Source organism: Nycticebus coucang, chromosome 4 (genome assembly GCF_027406575.1).
Source record: "Nycticebus coucang isolate mNycCou1 chromosome 4, mNycCou1.pri, whole genome shotgun sequence".
In the NCBI taxonomy this organism is placed as follows: Eukaryota; Metazoa; Chordata; class Mammalia; order Primates; family Lorisidae; genus Nycticebus; species Nycticebus coucang.
In genome coordinates, this window is record NC_069783.1 from 120946783 (window position 1) to 120962893 (window position 16111).

The 16111-nt window shown below is 49.5% G+C and overlaps 1 protein-coding gene across 2 annotated transcripts in view; it reads right to left on the minus strand.

Moving 5' to 3' along the window:
• TESC (tescalcin) overlaps window positions 1–10274 on the minus strand; it is a 48100-nt gene extending 37826 nt beyond the window's left edge. For both annotated transcript variants that reach the window (XM_053589307.1, XM_053589308.1), the window contains exon 1: window positions 10010–10274. In XM_053589307.1, coding sequence (XP_053445282.1) covers window positions 10010–10067 — 58 coding nt within the window. In that variant the 5' untranslated portion in view covers window positions 10068–10274. The remainder of the gene's footprint in view (window positions 1–10009) is intronic.
• Between the last annotated feature and the right edge of the window lie 5837 nt (window positions 10275–16111).

Below are 16111 nucleotides of genomic sequence, written 5' to 3' on the forward strand. Positions count from 1 at the left end.
GAAAGGCTGAAATACAAAAGGCTGAACCTGCACCTAAAAGGGGCCAGAAAAAATGTTCCCCACTGGCCCAGAGAATAAGCAAGTCATTTCTTGTGGGAGGTGGCAGGTACAGGGGAAAGAAATAGGCTTCTGTGATGAATCAAAACTCCCAAGACTGTGCCAGCCACACACTGGTGAAAAATCCAAACCTGTTTGGTACAGGAATCTCAAATTGAGAAGTTAATGTAAAAAGTGTTTTCAGGCTTGGCGCCTGTGGCTCAAGCGGCTAAGGCGCCAGCCACGTACAACTGAGCTGGCGGGTTCGAATTCAGTCCAGGCTGCCAAACAACAATGATGGCTGCAACCAAAAAACAGCCAGGTGTTGTAGAGGACGCCTGTAGTCCCAGCTACTTGGGAGGCAGAGGCAGGAGAATCACTTGAGCCCAGGAGTTGGAGTTTGCTGTGAGCTGTGATACTATAACACTCTACCCAGCGTGGACAGCTTGAGGCTCTGTCTAAAAAAAAAAAAAAAAAAAAGTGTTTTCAGACAAGTAAAAACCCTGAAGTATCTGGCACAACAAATGCAAAAGCAAAGCACTGTGTAAAGCTCTTCTATAACCCAGGGACCATAGGAGGCCTATGGGGGAGCAAGAGGGGAGGAAGAGCAGGAAGCAGAGAGAACCCAGTAGAAGGTAAGCTCATAACTCAAAAACCAAATTACACAAGCAAATGAACTACCATGTGGGAGAATCAGCAGACACAATTAACAAAAGGAATAGCACTCCAAGGCAATAAAACAGAAGAGATTATGTAGTAGGCTTTCAGTTATTACAAATAATGAAAAAACAGTACCCTATAGAAAAGAGGTAGATTTGAAAACTGTATAGCCCTTATAGACATTTTTTAAGAAGTCACTGGAATTTAAAAAACTTAATAGATTAAAGTGGCAAAGGTATAAGAGCTGAAGAGAGAATTAGTGAACTGGAAGACAGATCTAAGTAGACAACCCAGAATTTGGCACAGATCAATAAAAAGAAAATGTGAAGGACCAGGTTCAGTGGCTCACACCTGTAATCCCAGCACTCTGGGAGGCTGAGGCGGGTGAATTGCTAGAGCTCAGGAGTTCAAGACCAGCCTGGGCAAAAGTGAGACCCCCATCTCTAAAAAACAGCCAGGCATTGTGGCAGGTGCCTGTAGTCCCAGCTACTCAGGAGGCTGAAGCAAAAGGATCACTTGAGCCCAAGAGTTTGAGGTTGCTGTGAGCTATGACGCCACGGCACTCAACCCCAGGGTGACTGAGTGAGATTCTGTCTCAAAAAAAAAAAAAAAAGAAAAAGAAAAGAAAATGTGAAAGGTTAAGAAGCATTCATGACAAAATGAGGTGGTCCAACATGGTTCTATTATAAATTATTGTGTTAGAAGAGAAAGGGAAGAGATGATATTTTCACGATGGAATACATGAGACTTCTTTAGAGTGAAATGACATAAACCATTCTCAGGATAAATAAAAATAAATCCACACCTAGATGCAGCAGACAGAAAACACCAACAAAATCTAAAAAGACAAGAGAAAAACAGATTTTTTTTTTTTTTTTTTTTGGTTTTTGGCCGGGGCTAGGTTTGAACCCCCCACCTCCGGCATATGGGACCGGTGCTCTACTCCTTGAGCCACAGGCACCGCCCGGGAAAAACAGATTTGTACAAAGAAATACCAAAGACAGACAAAGAGCTGATTTCTCATCAGCACCAAGAGACCAAAAGTAAAGTACTGAGAAACAATACCCAGCAATCTTATATTTTATACCCAGCCAAATGATCATTCACATATGCTGGCAAAATAAAGACGTTTACAACTCACAGAGCCTCACTGAAAAATTTATGGAAAGATGTATTAAACAAGAAAACGAAATCCATAATGATGAGTAGATACAAGAATTAATATCATCTGCATAAAATAATAACGAACAATATGTAGGTTTTTAAAATAAAGAACAGGGGCCGGGGATATGAGTCATGACTGTAGTCCTACCATTCTGGAAGGCTGAGGTGGGTGAAGCACTTAAGGTCAGGAGTTTGAGACCAGCCTGAGCCAGAGAGAGATCCCGTCTCTACTAAAAATAGAAAAACTAGTTGGGCATTGTGGCAGGCACCTGTAGTCCCAGCTACTCTGGTGGCTGAGGCAGGAGGATCACTTGAATCCAAGAGTTTGAGGTTGCTGTGAGCTATGATAACACCATAGCACTTTACCCAGGATGACATCTGTCTCAAAAATAAAATAAAGAACAAATACCATAGAGTAACATAAATCAAAGCATGTTAAGGTTCTTGATCAGCAGCAAAAGTGAGATAATGATTAAGTGTGTCCTAATGACAGACATGTGAAAAGTTAAATGAATTACTGAAGAAAATTATAGAATGCCCTTAGAAAGGAAATAAGTAGCCAGCTTCTGAAAGGTTTATAATTGAAATGTTTAGTACCTGCCAATGACGATCAAGCAGTTACGATGGGGTAAGAGTTCTGCCCAAATTCTCACTTAGTCCTTACAACCATCTTGGCACACACAAGGTTCTATTTTTACTCCCCATTTACAGATGAAAAAACTGAGGCTCGGAGAGGCAAAGTGCCTTGCCTACACAGGAAAAGGCAACACCAAAATTCAATACCAGCTCTACCTGCTAGTCAAGGACAAGGTGGTGAGAGGCAGGTCTGTGGACTCCAGAGGTGAGGGCAAGACAAGGGAACCCCCTAGACCTACCAGGTGGGTGAGGCCTGTGAAGTGCTGGGCACTCACTGGGGATTCTCTGATCACTGGGACTCTGGCATGAGGACTCAGGGGGAAGTTAGAGGAATCCTCTTCCTCCCTTGACCCACAGAGCAATGTGGTCATGGAGGCCCACTTTTGGGTATAACCAGCCCTCTCTTGTTATCAGTGTCTGTGACTCAGCCACACCAATGGTACTGATAACTCCCCTGCCTGGCCACCTGCCCTCCCTCCCAGAGGCAGCTGGACCCTGAAACTTCCTCAGACTGCTCCCTCTCACCTCCCAGGGAGCTGTGCCCAGAACGGAAGGCCCATTCCTGACAGCATGCCCGTCTGCAAAGGTCACACCATGTGGACAACAAAAGGCTCTCCTATCCTAGCGCTGATGGTGGCACCACCACTGGCGGAAGTCACCCACTTGACCTTCTGGTTTTATGCATTAATAATAAGCTGGAGCCAGCAACAGGAAGGCTGGCAAAACCAGGGTACCTGACTCCCCTCCCTGGGCACAGTCTCACCAGCATTGGCAAAAGGAGGCCCTGACTTTTCTTCCAGAGCAGTGGGCACTTCTGAGCTGAGGACACCTCATTCCCTCAGCCAGAGATAACAGATATGCAAGAGCTTTGCAAAAGAGAAAGCGTCTTACCCACTCCCGGGGCACTCTGTCTGCACCACGGGCTGGCCGTATGGAGCGTCTGAGCATTGATTAAATTCCGTGCTGCATTCTGGGGGCCATTAACTCACAGAAAAATATCCTGCCAGCATGAGGTGGGGGAGTTGAGAAAGAAAGATGCAAAAGGGATCTAATCACCATTAATCCGTGGAGCTAGGACACTTGGAGAGGACTGCCAGTTGCCTGCACACGGAAAAAACACAAATTCTTCTGAAACAGACGTGAGCCACCCAATCAGACTCCAGGACGCGGAGGCAGCAACACTTCTGCTTCCTCCCTCCCGGCTGTGACCCCCATTCTCTTCATACCACCCACTAACTCGCACTCCCTAAGGGGAGCCCACAGTTCTAGAACTTTCCACATCACCCGGAACCAATCCTATCTGCCTCGAAGTCCAATTTCTCCCCTTGCCAAGTTGGTAATTATGTGCAACCCTGGTGAGGAGATTGTGGGGTGACACCATCACCCGCCCCAGACCTGCAGAGTCCTGTGGTCTACTGCAGGAGTGAGACAGCTTCTCCCTGCACTTGAAAATCCCCCTAGAAGGCGGTGCTGAATCTGGGCTCCACACTCAGCATCTACATGACCTTGGGCAGTCTCTGCGGATGTCTGAGCCTTAGTTTCTTCATCTGTAAACTGTAACAGTCCCGCCTTAACAGGATCTTCTGAGGAGCAGATGACTGACAAGTGCTCCAGAAAGAGCTGCTATCACCTTATCCACAGCTAGCTGAAGGGGCCATGGGCCATCTGGTCAGCCGCCACAGCTTTGAAGCATCATGGAAGTGGCAATGCAGAGAAGGACCAAGCTGAACACAGTGTCTCAGCACCGTGGTGGCCCTGTTCTGCGGCTGCTGGCAGTGATGACACCATCAGGCCCTGCTGAACAGAGTGAGAAGTACCAGCTGGGCCAGAGGGGCAGGGCTTTAGGAGGCACAGTGATGACGCCCACTCCCTTCTTCTGGAAGCTTCCACAGCTAGTATGCTCCCACATGGCAGGAACGCCTGCATCTCCCCCACTTCACCAAGGTGGGAAGGGTTCCTGGAACTAGGGTCCCACCCACGCTCACCTGCAGGACTGGTCCCCTTCTCTGCCAAGGAGCCACCCTCGTTTTCACTTTTCTAAAAACAAGTAATAGTTTCATCATTATTTTTTTTTTTTGAGACAGAGTCTTACTATGTTGCCCCCAATAGAGTGCTGTACTGTCACAGCTCACAGCAACCTCAAACTCTTGGGCTTAAATGATTCTCTTGTCTCAGCCTCCCAAGAAACTGGGACTGTAGGCGCCCACCTGGGCCAGGTTCAAACCCACCAGCTCCAGTGTATGTGGCTGGTGCCCTAACCACTGAGTTATGGGTGCCGAGCCTTTTTGTTGTTTTTGAGACAGAGTCTCACTCCATCACCCTGAGATTAAGTACCTTGGTGTCATCATAGCTCACAGCAACCTCAAAGTCTGGGGTTTTCTAATCAAGGTATGATTTGCATACAATGGAGTACATCACCCTTTTGAGAGCAGAAAGGGGTTGGGGTCCCTCCCACAGAAGCACACAGACAATCCTGTACCCTATCACATGAAGGTTCGTGGGCTCCCTGAGGATCCCAGGTTAAAGGGATGGCCTACCCCAGAGGAAGGGTAAAGGGCCAGGTGGCTTTGGGTGGCTGGCTGCAGAGAGTAACATGCTTCCTGCAGAGACAAGGAGTGGTGTTGGCTGCCCCATGCTAGTCCCACCAAGCCTTCCTCCTTCGATGCAGTGGTCATCATGGTGTTCCCTGTATTCCTCGAGCCCCTGAGCTTTGGAGGGCAGGGCTGTGTCATAGGTGATACATGGCCTGTGGTGAATGAGCCCAGGCCCTGTTCTGGGGCCACTTGATGACTTTATAAGCCAGGGAGTGGTAGCCAGAAGTCAGAATCCAGTGGAAAAAACAAGTGCCACACCACCAGCCTTCGCCACATCAGCCCTCCCTGCATCTCTGGTTCCCTCCCCAAATGACGACCCTCAGAGGTTAGAACAGGAATAAAACCTGACTCTACTTCTCATTAGCCTGTGGCCTCGGGCAGTCACTCTCTCTCTCAACCTTGATTTTCTCATCTGTAAAATGGGAACCCAGCAACATTCATGTAGTAGCTACTGCAAATGGATTGCTTGTTGCCGCTCTACTCAGTGACACACTCAGATAAACATTAGCTATTGCCATCATGAGGTCTGAACTCCAGATCTGGAGATTTTTTTTTTTCTTTTTCCTTCTGGCAGCTTCTTGGCATCTACATAGACATGCCTGTGGAGCTGTTTTGGAGCCTGAAGGAAAAAACAGACACTCCACCTTTCCCAGAATCCGCTCTTATTATTTCCTTTCGAACTCTAGGAGCAGGCAAGGATTGGGGGTGGGGGGGACAGGAAATGGGGCCACCTCCAGGTGGTAAGGGGGACTAACTCTGGTGAAGGATGGTCCATTTCACACCGAAAGAGAGAGAGAAACACACACACACACACACATACACACATACACACACGGCTCAGTCCGCAGCGGGAAAGGCCAAAACAGACACACCACCAGGAAGCTTCTGCTGGGGTTTATGATACGAATTTTAGTAATACAGGTAGGGAGCTTTCTTGGCTCAGAAAAGATGCCCGGGAATACTGGCTTCTGTCAGAAATCAATCAGCGAGACTCTAACAAGGAAAGAGAAGGGAAGTGGGCATGCAGACCCCCTGATGCCCCGGTGTGGGCAGGAGCTCAGGCTATTTTCAGCAGGCTGGCTCAGCGCTGAAGCCAGGAGGGCTCATTCTGTGGGGAAGGGACTGGAGATGTCGGGAGGGCTGGTATAGCCAAGGCGGTTGGGGAGAGAGCCCTCAGTTTTCCACTGGTTGTCTGCTTCTGTGCAATAATACTCCTGGGGCTATATGACCCCCAGGGCTTCACCCCTTCCATGTGAACCTCTCGAGGCACACCACCAACTTTAGACAAAGGTGAACAAGGCATGTTCTCTCTGCTCCCAGGGAGCTCCAAGTTTTGAGGGGGAAGCAGGTGACAAAGCTGACAATTATAACACAGAGCGATGTCTGCTATTAGGAGAGGGGATGCAAATGCCACAGGAGCTCCAAGGATAAAGTTGGGATGGAGAGGTGGCTTTCTGGAAGGGGGGAGCAGCACACTAAATCCTGAACATTGAGGGGCATTATTTTCACAGAGAGACAGGGTCAAAAAGAAATGTTTGAAATCTTATCCTGGGTGATGGGACAGGAAACCTCTCATATGTAAATACCGAATTATGCACATCAAAATGAAACAAGTACTTGCTCCAGGCAGAGGCAACAGCTAGCACACAGGCCTGGAGGTGAGAAAAAACATGGGCAGCCTTTTCATACCCTTCTTGGTTCCTAGAAATCCAAAGGCATCTGAACACAGGGGAAAGCACGGGTGGTAAGAAAGTGATCCCCAATTCCCCCCTTCGCCAGCTGTGGGTCTGTAGGCAAGTTGCTGTACTGCTCTGAGCCTCAGTTTCCTCATCTGTAAAATGGCCACCTTACCACCTTCCCCTGCAGATCATGACTACAGAGAGTGTGCAAGGACTCCAAGTGGAGCCTGGCACTCAGCCAGTGCTCAAGGGGTGACAGGTGACATTCATCAACACCATCCCTTGTTTGCCTGTCTCATCCTTTCTGGGTGGAGTCCCTAGGGAGGAACCAAACTGATTTTTCACAGGGAAATCTGGGATCATCTTGGTCTTCAGGGAGGCCAAGAGGCAGTAAGCAACCCAGTGGGCACCCTGCTTTCCCACCCTGCTCTCCCCTCTTCTTCTCAGGGAAGATTCCCAAGGGAATGGCTTTAGAGAAATGGATCCTAGAAGCTGACATGTCAAGCCCCAGCATTCGGCATACATACATACATACATACATACATACACACATACATAACCTTACTGAATGCACACAACTCTAGGACCCAGGAAGGGTTACTGAGGCTCATGGCTTGCTCAAGGTCATGTAGCTGGGAAGAGGTATGGCTTTGAGCTATGGCTCAAAGTAACTAGAACATATAAAAGTATTCCAAGTATTATCAATAATATAAATGCATTCTTGTGTTTGTTCTAAGCACTTTACATATGTATGAACCCTTCCCAACAACTCCAATGAGGGCACATTATGCCCATTTTATGGTAGATAAAACTGAGGCACAGAGAAGTTAAGTGACTGGCCCACAGCCATATACCTAAACAAGAACCCTGAGGTTGGTCTCCTGCCATGACCTGAGAACTGATGACAAATTGTGTCCTCATCTCATACAGTTCTCATTTACAACTTGTTTCTGCCACAGGGCCTTTGCACTGGCTTTTCCCTCTGCCTGAATATCAGTGGCCCCTTCTTATCTGAGTTTCTGTTCCATTATCATCACCTCCTCAGAGGTATCCTCCTGGCCCACCCTAAAGAAAACCACTTCCCTGCCCCATTCTCATGTCACCCTGTTCTATCTTGTTCCATAGTCTAATGTTTATGGGTTGATTTGGTTACTGAGTCTCCCCTCAGGAACATCAGCCTCCCTGGATCACCTTTAAATCTCTAGCCCCTGGTCTGTAAATATTTGCTAAATGGGTGAACACGACCAGATTGTGTCAGCCCCTTTCAGAGGACTGGGGGAATTCCACCTACCTAAAGGCCCACCTACCTAAATCAAGGCGTTCATTCTCCCCTCTAGTCTGACCTAGAACCTCCTCCCTGCCCCTCCATCTCCCTTTAAAGGGTGAAATCTGAGCTCAGGACAGCAAGAAGAGAAGCCATATCAGACACATCTAGGAAAGTTACAGAGCAGGGACACAGCATCTGTCATCCCTGTGGGAGGCTGGGCCCAGGAAACTGACAACACTCCCAGCATGCTCTGCAGCACCACCTCCAGTCAAACCCACAACCAGGCAGAAGTTCCCCAGGCCCCAGACAGTGGGGGCTGCAGGATGGGTCCACCCATCCACTGCAGATCCCAGCTACAAAAGGGGCCCATTGATACCTGACCAGACACAAAACACAAATATTTACAGACCAGAGGCACATAAGGGTACTTGAGAAATAATAAAAACAAAAGAAACCCAAGAAATAAGGGCCAGGGGGATCTCTCCCATTAACCCTGAGATTGAAGTTGATTAAAACTTTTTGAATAAGTAAAATAGTCACATACTTCAAAATGAAAATATAGAAAAGTTTACAGTGAAAAGCTGACTCTCTCTTCATGCCTTGTATCAAATCCCTCCTTCCCACAAGTATCCATTCTTAACTCTCTTGTGATTCTCCTGGTCTTTGATGTAAATAGAACAATTACAAATACATACTCTATTCTCTCATTTTTTAAACAAAAAAGGGAACTAGATGATATATACTGCACTGCACAATTCTGGTAGTTGGATATAATTCTGCATTTGTACATAGATACAAATACATGTGTGTATAATATGCACACATGTGCAGTTATTACATGTCTGTAACCTTCATCTAATTATTCTGGAAAAGAGGGTGTAGATTGGGGATCAGGAGAGGTCGCCTTACAGCCTAGCACAGTTGGCAGGCCACCCTCTCTCGGTAGTCAGCACAGCAAGCTGGTTGTCTAAAATCAACTCAAAGCAGGTGCCAGGAGCCAGCTCCTGCCCAGAAAAATTTGTAGCTCCCATTTCTTGAGCAGATCTCCCATTCCACAGAGAAAACTAACAATCAGAGAGGTAAAGTGACTAGCCCAAGGTCACACAGTCAAGGAGATGGCAGAGTTCTCACCAAATATATCCCTCTCCAAAATCGGTTTGCCCACACACCTGCCCCTCTCACTGTCTTCAGTCTACACTCTCCTAAGGAGCCGGTGGTGCCCCGAGGTCAGGGATCAGGGTTAAGTCCTTAGCCTGGATGAACTAGAACACACAAGGCACTTTCCCCATCGCTTCCTTGCGGACAGCGTGGCCCCATGCGCCCTGCCGGGAGCCAATGCGTGGCGCGCTGCCTCAGCGGGTCCCGGTAGCCAGGGGGAGGACGCCGCGCTCCACACGAAGTGCTCTGCGGGAGCCGCTTCGCTTAGCCTCCCCGCTGCCCGCCAGGGTGGGCCTGCCTGAACCCATTTTACGGATGGGAGGACAAAGGGAGGCGCCCAGAGTCGGACTCTCCCTCCTAAGGTCACCCGGCCCGGGAGCGCCACAGCCCGACTCCCACCCAGGTCCGATTGACTTCAAAACTTTCTGCGTCGGGGCCTCGCGAATCTCAATGACTCCCAGGTGCCGCGCTCTCCAATCAGGCAGCCTCGGGCGCTCCTCCTCTTGGCCAGGGGGACTCCTGCCAGGTCCTGAGGGAAACGGGCCCTGCTCCCTCCCTGGTCTGCACTCCTCAGGCCGGGGGGTGCCCTGCCAAATCTAAGGGTGTGCCGCCCCGGCACTTAGTATCGCGGCGGAACTCAAGCTGCAGCCTGCAAAGTGACTGGCGGGGACCCATTTGAAGGAGGAGGAGACTGAGGCGCAGAGAGGGTCAGCCACCAGCCCAAGGTCACACAGCGCGGCGGCGGGCCGGGGCCCCGCGGCAGCCGGCCAGAGGTCCCCACGCCGATCCCCGCGCCACCCCCGCGGGGTACTCACAGCCGGTCTTGCCCTCGAGCTCCCGCACCTCCGCCGACGCGGACTGAGCAGCGCCCATGGTGCCAGGGGCAGGTGCCCCGGGACGCGCGTCCCTCGCAGGCCCGGGGCTGGCCTCGGCTGCGCAGCGGCCGGTTTGGCCTCGGGTCCAGCCTCGGGTCGGGACGCCGGGGACGGCTCAGAGTCGCGGGTTCCGCGTGGGGCCCGAGCGCGGCCTCATATAGCGACGATGAGCTGCGCGCCGCGGTCCTAGCGCACGCCAGCTTCCCGCACCGAGGGCGGAGGGAGCGCCCCGCCCCGGCCATTTTACGGAGAGGGGTACCAGGGACCCTACAGCCCAGGATCTTGCGTCCCCAGGACGTCGGCCGTGCGTGTCGCGCTTCGCCCCTTCCACTCATCTGGGGGATCTGGAAAGAAGCAGGCGTGAGAAAAGTCAGGACTTGGGTAGGGGGGGATAAAATTCTTGGGAGGTCCCACCGCCATCCCCACCCCATCCTACTCCACGCCCAGCTCATCTTATCTCGCCAATGAGACAGTCGAGGAAGGCAGCGAGCATTAATTAGCTACAAGGCAAACAACAGCAGTAATAATAATGCAATTTGAATGCGCACCCTGTGCTTTGGATAATTCTAGCCAGGAAACCCCCCGAGCCCTTGTGCGATGAACACACACCCTACCCCACCCGCGCAACCTCCTCCAGCCCCAACCCCAACCCAGCACAGGCGCTAGGGGGCGTCTCCAACTTTAGGAACCTGGAGCTCCACGGCTTTGATTCCTACAAACTAGGAGAGAGAGTGCGATGTGAGTGGTCCCCGTGCCCACAGCGGAGAGTTCTGGTCAGCTGGGCCAGTCCTCCCACCTAACATAATTCCTCCTTCTTAAAATGGGGATAAGTTAATAAGGTACCTGTATCCACCAAAGGGACTGTCATTGACACAGCATAAGGTGACAGAGGCTGGTGGTTGCTGTTGAATCTTGTCCACTTTATAAGCAAGGAACTGATGTTTAGGGAGGTCACACATCCAGGACAGAACAAAGTCAAGACTTTGCGGTTTTGGTTTCCAAGGCCAGGAGCCCTGTGTCCTGAATGACTGTCTGGTATCAAGTCTGTCCTCTATGCCAGGGTCAGCGATAAATGCCAGGTGCCTACAGAGGGGACTTGGGTAGGCCCACCTCCATCAGTTTCACAAGTCACGGGGAGGAGTGGGGTGCTGAGACCCAGCAGTCCATTCCCACAGAATATAGGTCCAAGCCAAAGGTCACAGCCATTTCCAGAGGATAGGAGGTGATTTTCAAGGTATGTGTGTGTGTGTGTGTGTGTGTTGGGGGGGGGGGGTCCTGAAATCTGCCAAAGCAGCAAAACTAGCCCCTTCCTGGTTGAAAATCCAGCTTCCCATTATACTGAGGCTGAACTTGGAACCTGCATGTTAAAGCGGTGCTGAGACCTGGCCAAGATGAGGAAATATTGGCTGTGGGGCATCGGCTTGGCTGAGAGGACTAGACAGCTGACCTAAGGACAACAGTTCAGATTGGGAGTCTAGAAACCCAGGCAGGCCTCCATGGTCAGAAAAAAATATCCCAAATTCCCTTGGGAGGTCTGGGCCTCTGAGCCAGCCTATTACACACAGGGCTCAGAGTGACTTTATTCCAACTTAAAATATCAGTTCCTGGAATTTTATCGTGTTAAACTAGTCAAGGATTAAATGATGGAGCTTTCTGCTGGAGAGATAGGAAGTGGTGCTCTCCGGTTGACCCAGTTGCTCCCAGAGCTGGAGACATTGCAGGTGGGTAGAGACAAAAGCCCTGGGACACTGAGAGGGACACATGGCTTCTCTGTGTCCCTTGGGTGACCTCAAGGAGGTCCCCAGTTTTTAGAGTAAAGGGATCCTGTCTACACTGACCCAATGGCCCCCATGAGCTCTCAGCAAATCCTTGCACTTGGTCCTTCTGCTGGGAACTCTCTGGCTGGCTTCCTCTTCAGATCTCAGTGCAAACATCACTTCCTCATGGAGGCCTTCCCAGGGTTCTCCTCCCATCTCCTGGGTCTGCAGCTAGGCAAGCCACCTTCACTGGCCAGCAGAGAGCCAAGAGAGAGGATGCTTGGGCACAATGACAAAGGAGAATTTATTCCTGATTGCAGGGCTTGGAAAAATAATCAGGAGCTCCTTGCGACAGCAGGAAGGGGAAAAGCCAAGGCACAATGTGTGTATTTTTTCCTTCCTTCATTTATTTGTTGGACATTTCTTGAGGGCCTACTTGTCCAGGGCTCTGGCTGGCACCTGGGGCCACAACTAGGCATAAGATGCCACCTTCAATCCTTAGGAACCCCTCGTGGAGTGGGGAGACAGATACACAGGCAGCGACAGAACAGAGGGATAAACAAGGGCTGTCATCGCCCGCAGAGATTTGAAATGTTCAAGCCAGAATGGCCCCTGGAGAGATTCTGACGTCCCTCCCAGCTGAGCTTCAGGGAGTGCATGATTGTCTCCAACTGTGGTCCCCAGGGGGTACATGAAGGCCAAATAGTGTGTCTCTGTGTGGGTCCCCATGGTGGGACCCACTGCCTGCCTGGGCTCTGCCCCCCTGTGCTGGCAATGATGCGCACCGCTGCAGGGCACTCTCCACACAAAGCCCAAGTCCTCCTGCTCAGGACGTCATGGCTTTCATTCAGTCCTGCCAGTGGCCCTGTTGCTGTCAACAGAGCAAGAACTGAGAACGAGGTCTGCAGCTTTGCATGGGGTCTACCCAGTGCTGATTGGATTTGTCCTCTGGAGCCCTGGAATAAGGGCACCCTGTGGGGTTAGGCTTAGCCCTCCTGTAACACAGCTTGACCTTCTGAGGACTGGGAAACATTTTAGTCACCAGGCAACTGCTTCTTTTCTCTCAGAGGACCTCCCCCAGGAGGAGCTGATTAAAATCAGTGGCCACGATTCAAATAGCTGGTGACTGTGATGCCATAAAGGGCAGTTAAGCCCAGGGACCAATAAGCACTGTCCCACCTTCCTGTCAGGGAGAGCAAAGCGACCATACATGGGCTAGTGACTTAGCCACCTGGAGCCTCAATTTCCCCATTGGCAAAATGCCAATGACAATAGTGCCTTCCTCATAGGGTGGTTGTGAGAGTTAAATGCAGATATGTAAAGGTCTTGAAACTGTTTGACCTACCAAGTGCTATCCAGCAGTCTGCTGGTAAACAGGGGGAGGAAGTCCTAACCTTGTAGCACTTGCCAATTTCTATGGTGTAAATGCTCCCATGAGGGTCAATTTCAAGCTACTAATAATTTAACAACAGGCTTTTAAAATCCTTAAATATTTAACCATTTACTCTTGCAAGCTAAGGACTCCAGTACCCTACTCACAGTAGACTGTTATTGTTACTCATAATTCTGCACATTTGTTCATTTATGCATTCACTATGGAGCACCAAGAGTTCGTACACTACAGTGAAGACAGTCCTTGCCCTCAGGGATCCCAGAGTCTGGAAGGAGAAAGATGCCAACAGACCATCACAGTATACTAGTGGGCACCAGCTGCTGCAGGGGTCTGGACAAGAGGCACCCGACACATCCCCATTTTATTGATAGGAACACCAAAGTGTTCAGGATGGATTGTAAGCCAGAATGAGAACACAGACTTGAAGATATCTGAAATAGCAGTTTCTAGAATTTACCCATTTCTTCTAATCACTTAGCTCAAGGGTAACTCCTATGGCTTTGTAATGTTCTAGGAACAACATGACACTTTTTTTTTCAAGTACCAATCTTATTCTCTCGCTCAGGCTAGAGTGCTGTGGCATCAGCCTAGCTCACAGCAACCTCAAATTCCTGGGCAGTACCTGCCACAACACCTTTTCTGTGTTTTTTGTAGAGACAGGGTCTCACTCTTGCTCAGGCTGGTCTTGCCTTGGCCTCCCAAAGTGCTAGGATTATAGGCATGAGCCACCGTGCCCAGACAAGACACTTTTGTTAAACTTTGGGCCACTGACTCCAAGAAATTTATGTGGATCCAAGTGCCGCCTTGCTTGGCCTCTGATTTAATGTTGACCATCCTAAACCGCATCATCAAACAAGCAATAATTAGAGATGCTTTCATGAAATAAGCCCAGGGTTTTTGGCTCTGATATGGTCAGTTTTTCACATAAGTTCATTCAGGTTGGTTTCATATGGTCTCTGTCTCTTGGTTTAAGTGTCAATGAAATCAGAGATTCACATCCCCAATTTGCCTTGTGCATTAAAGTTGTTCTTTTGATCATTTTTTGAGCGATTCTTCCCCTAATCTTCTCAGCTAACCCTGGGCAATGAACAGCATGCTGTGGGAGTTATGCTCAGATCTAAGCTGGACACCAGCTCTGCCACCCCTGCCTATGTGCCCTTGAGTTGGTTACATTGCTGCTCTGAACCTTGATGACTCCATCTGTAAAATGGGCACCACAATCCCATCTCTATAGATATAGTCAGCAAAAGCATTCATCATGGACAAAATGACTGGCATAGGCTGGGTGCCTATAGCTCAGTGGTTAGGGCACTGGCCCCGTGTACTGGGGCTGGTGGATTCGAACCTGGCCTGGGCCTGCTAGAAAAAACAAACCAACAAACAAATGACTGGCATAGAGCACACCCTTCCAGGCTGTCCGTTCCTTCCCTTTGGGGAAAGGTGGGGGACTTTATGGCCAGCCTAGCTCTCCTCTCTCTGCCAGCCTTCCCACCTTCTTGTCCCCATAGATTGCAGGGAGACAATAAATGGATCACAGACTCAAATCTCAGCCTTGGCAGAACGAGCTCAGTTAAGGGCATTTTAGAAAGTTGTTCCTTCATTCTCTGAGCACTTTAAACTCAACCCTGAGTTGGAACATCGTGCCCTCTCAATTCTCTAAGTAGAGGCTCCTGTGGGTGACCAACTCGCCCAGATTCTTGGGCTCCCAGCGACACACCCCATTCCCCTGCCAGGAGGCACCACTGCCACCGTCACCAGCATCTTTGTCTCAACCCATAGCTGGGGCCCAACACCCAGACCTCAGAGGATGCGGCTCTGTCTAAAGATAGGCGATGGGGGCTCTTTGGGGAGGGCGCTTTGAGCTTGTTTTTCTATTATTTATATAATTATAAATAGCAACCAATGACTGGAACTTGCAGGGGGCAAATGGAATGTTGTCCCTGGATAGACTTCAAACTCTCTGTGTTGTTGTCCAAGAAACAAACTTATCAGAGAAACAGAAAGAGGTGGCAGGGGCCCAAAATCTATTTTAACTTCACCATTACTTGACATCGAGCGGTGGGCAGGCTAGGTCGAAGGAGACAGGAGTGATCCGTATTTGGAAGGGTCTGCTAGAGGCAATTCTGAGGTAGAAACACGACGACTCTGGAAGGGGACTCCACATAGTGATACTTTCATATGCTCATCATTTGTGATGCGGGGGACAGGACTGTGTGGCATACAGAACGATGGCCCAGTGGTTCTTCCTGCAGGTGCCTTTCTACACCGAAGGTCACCTGGATGGCAGAAAAGGAAGAAAATCCACTTTTCTATGGGCTGAACCAGTTTGGCACAATTGAGCTCTGAGTAATGAGCTCTGAGTTTCTCTTTACCAAAAACTAAGCATCTTCTATATAATGTATATTATATCATATTTATTATTATATTTTAAAATATATATTATTTTATTATTATATATTATATATATTATTAATATATATTAAAATACATATATTAAATATATTATTATCCCCGTTGGATCCTAAGAGAACGCCATGGGATGTGATCATCCCACACCTCTGTTATGAGCGTGAGGAGCTGAGGCCTGGCAAAGAGATGCTGAAGTCAAAGCTCTTGGCTGCCACATTAGTGGTTCTCCAATGGTTTTGTGCCCATAATTTTTGGCATAAAAGGGCCCAGGAATCTGCATTTTAACAGTTGATTCCAATGCAGGCCATCTGAGGACCACGCATGAAGAATCAAGCACTACCAAACATTTGGGGCAAAAAATAGGGGACAGGGTGTGCTCACCTGAGATCACTTCAGAGACTCCCCTCAGAATCCTTCCATGAAGCCTGTGGCCGGCTGGTGCCCAGGACTGTGCAGGGAGGGTTAAGAATCCCCTTAGACTAA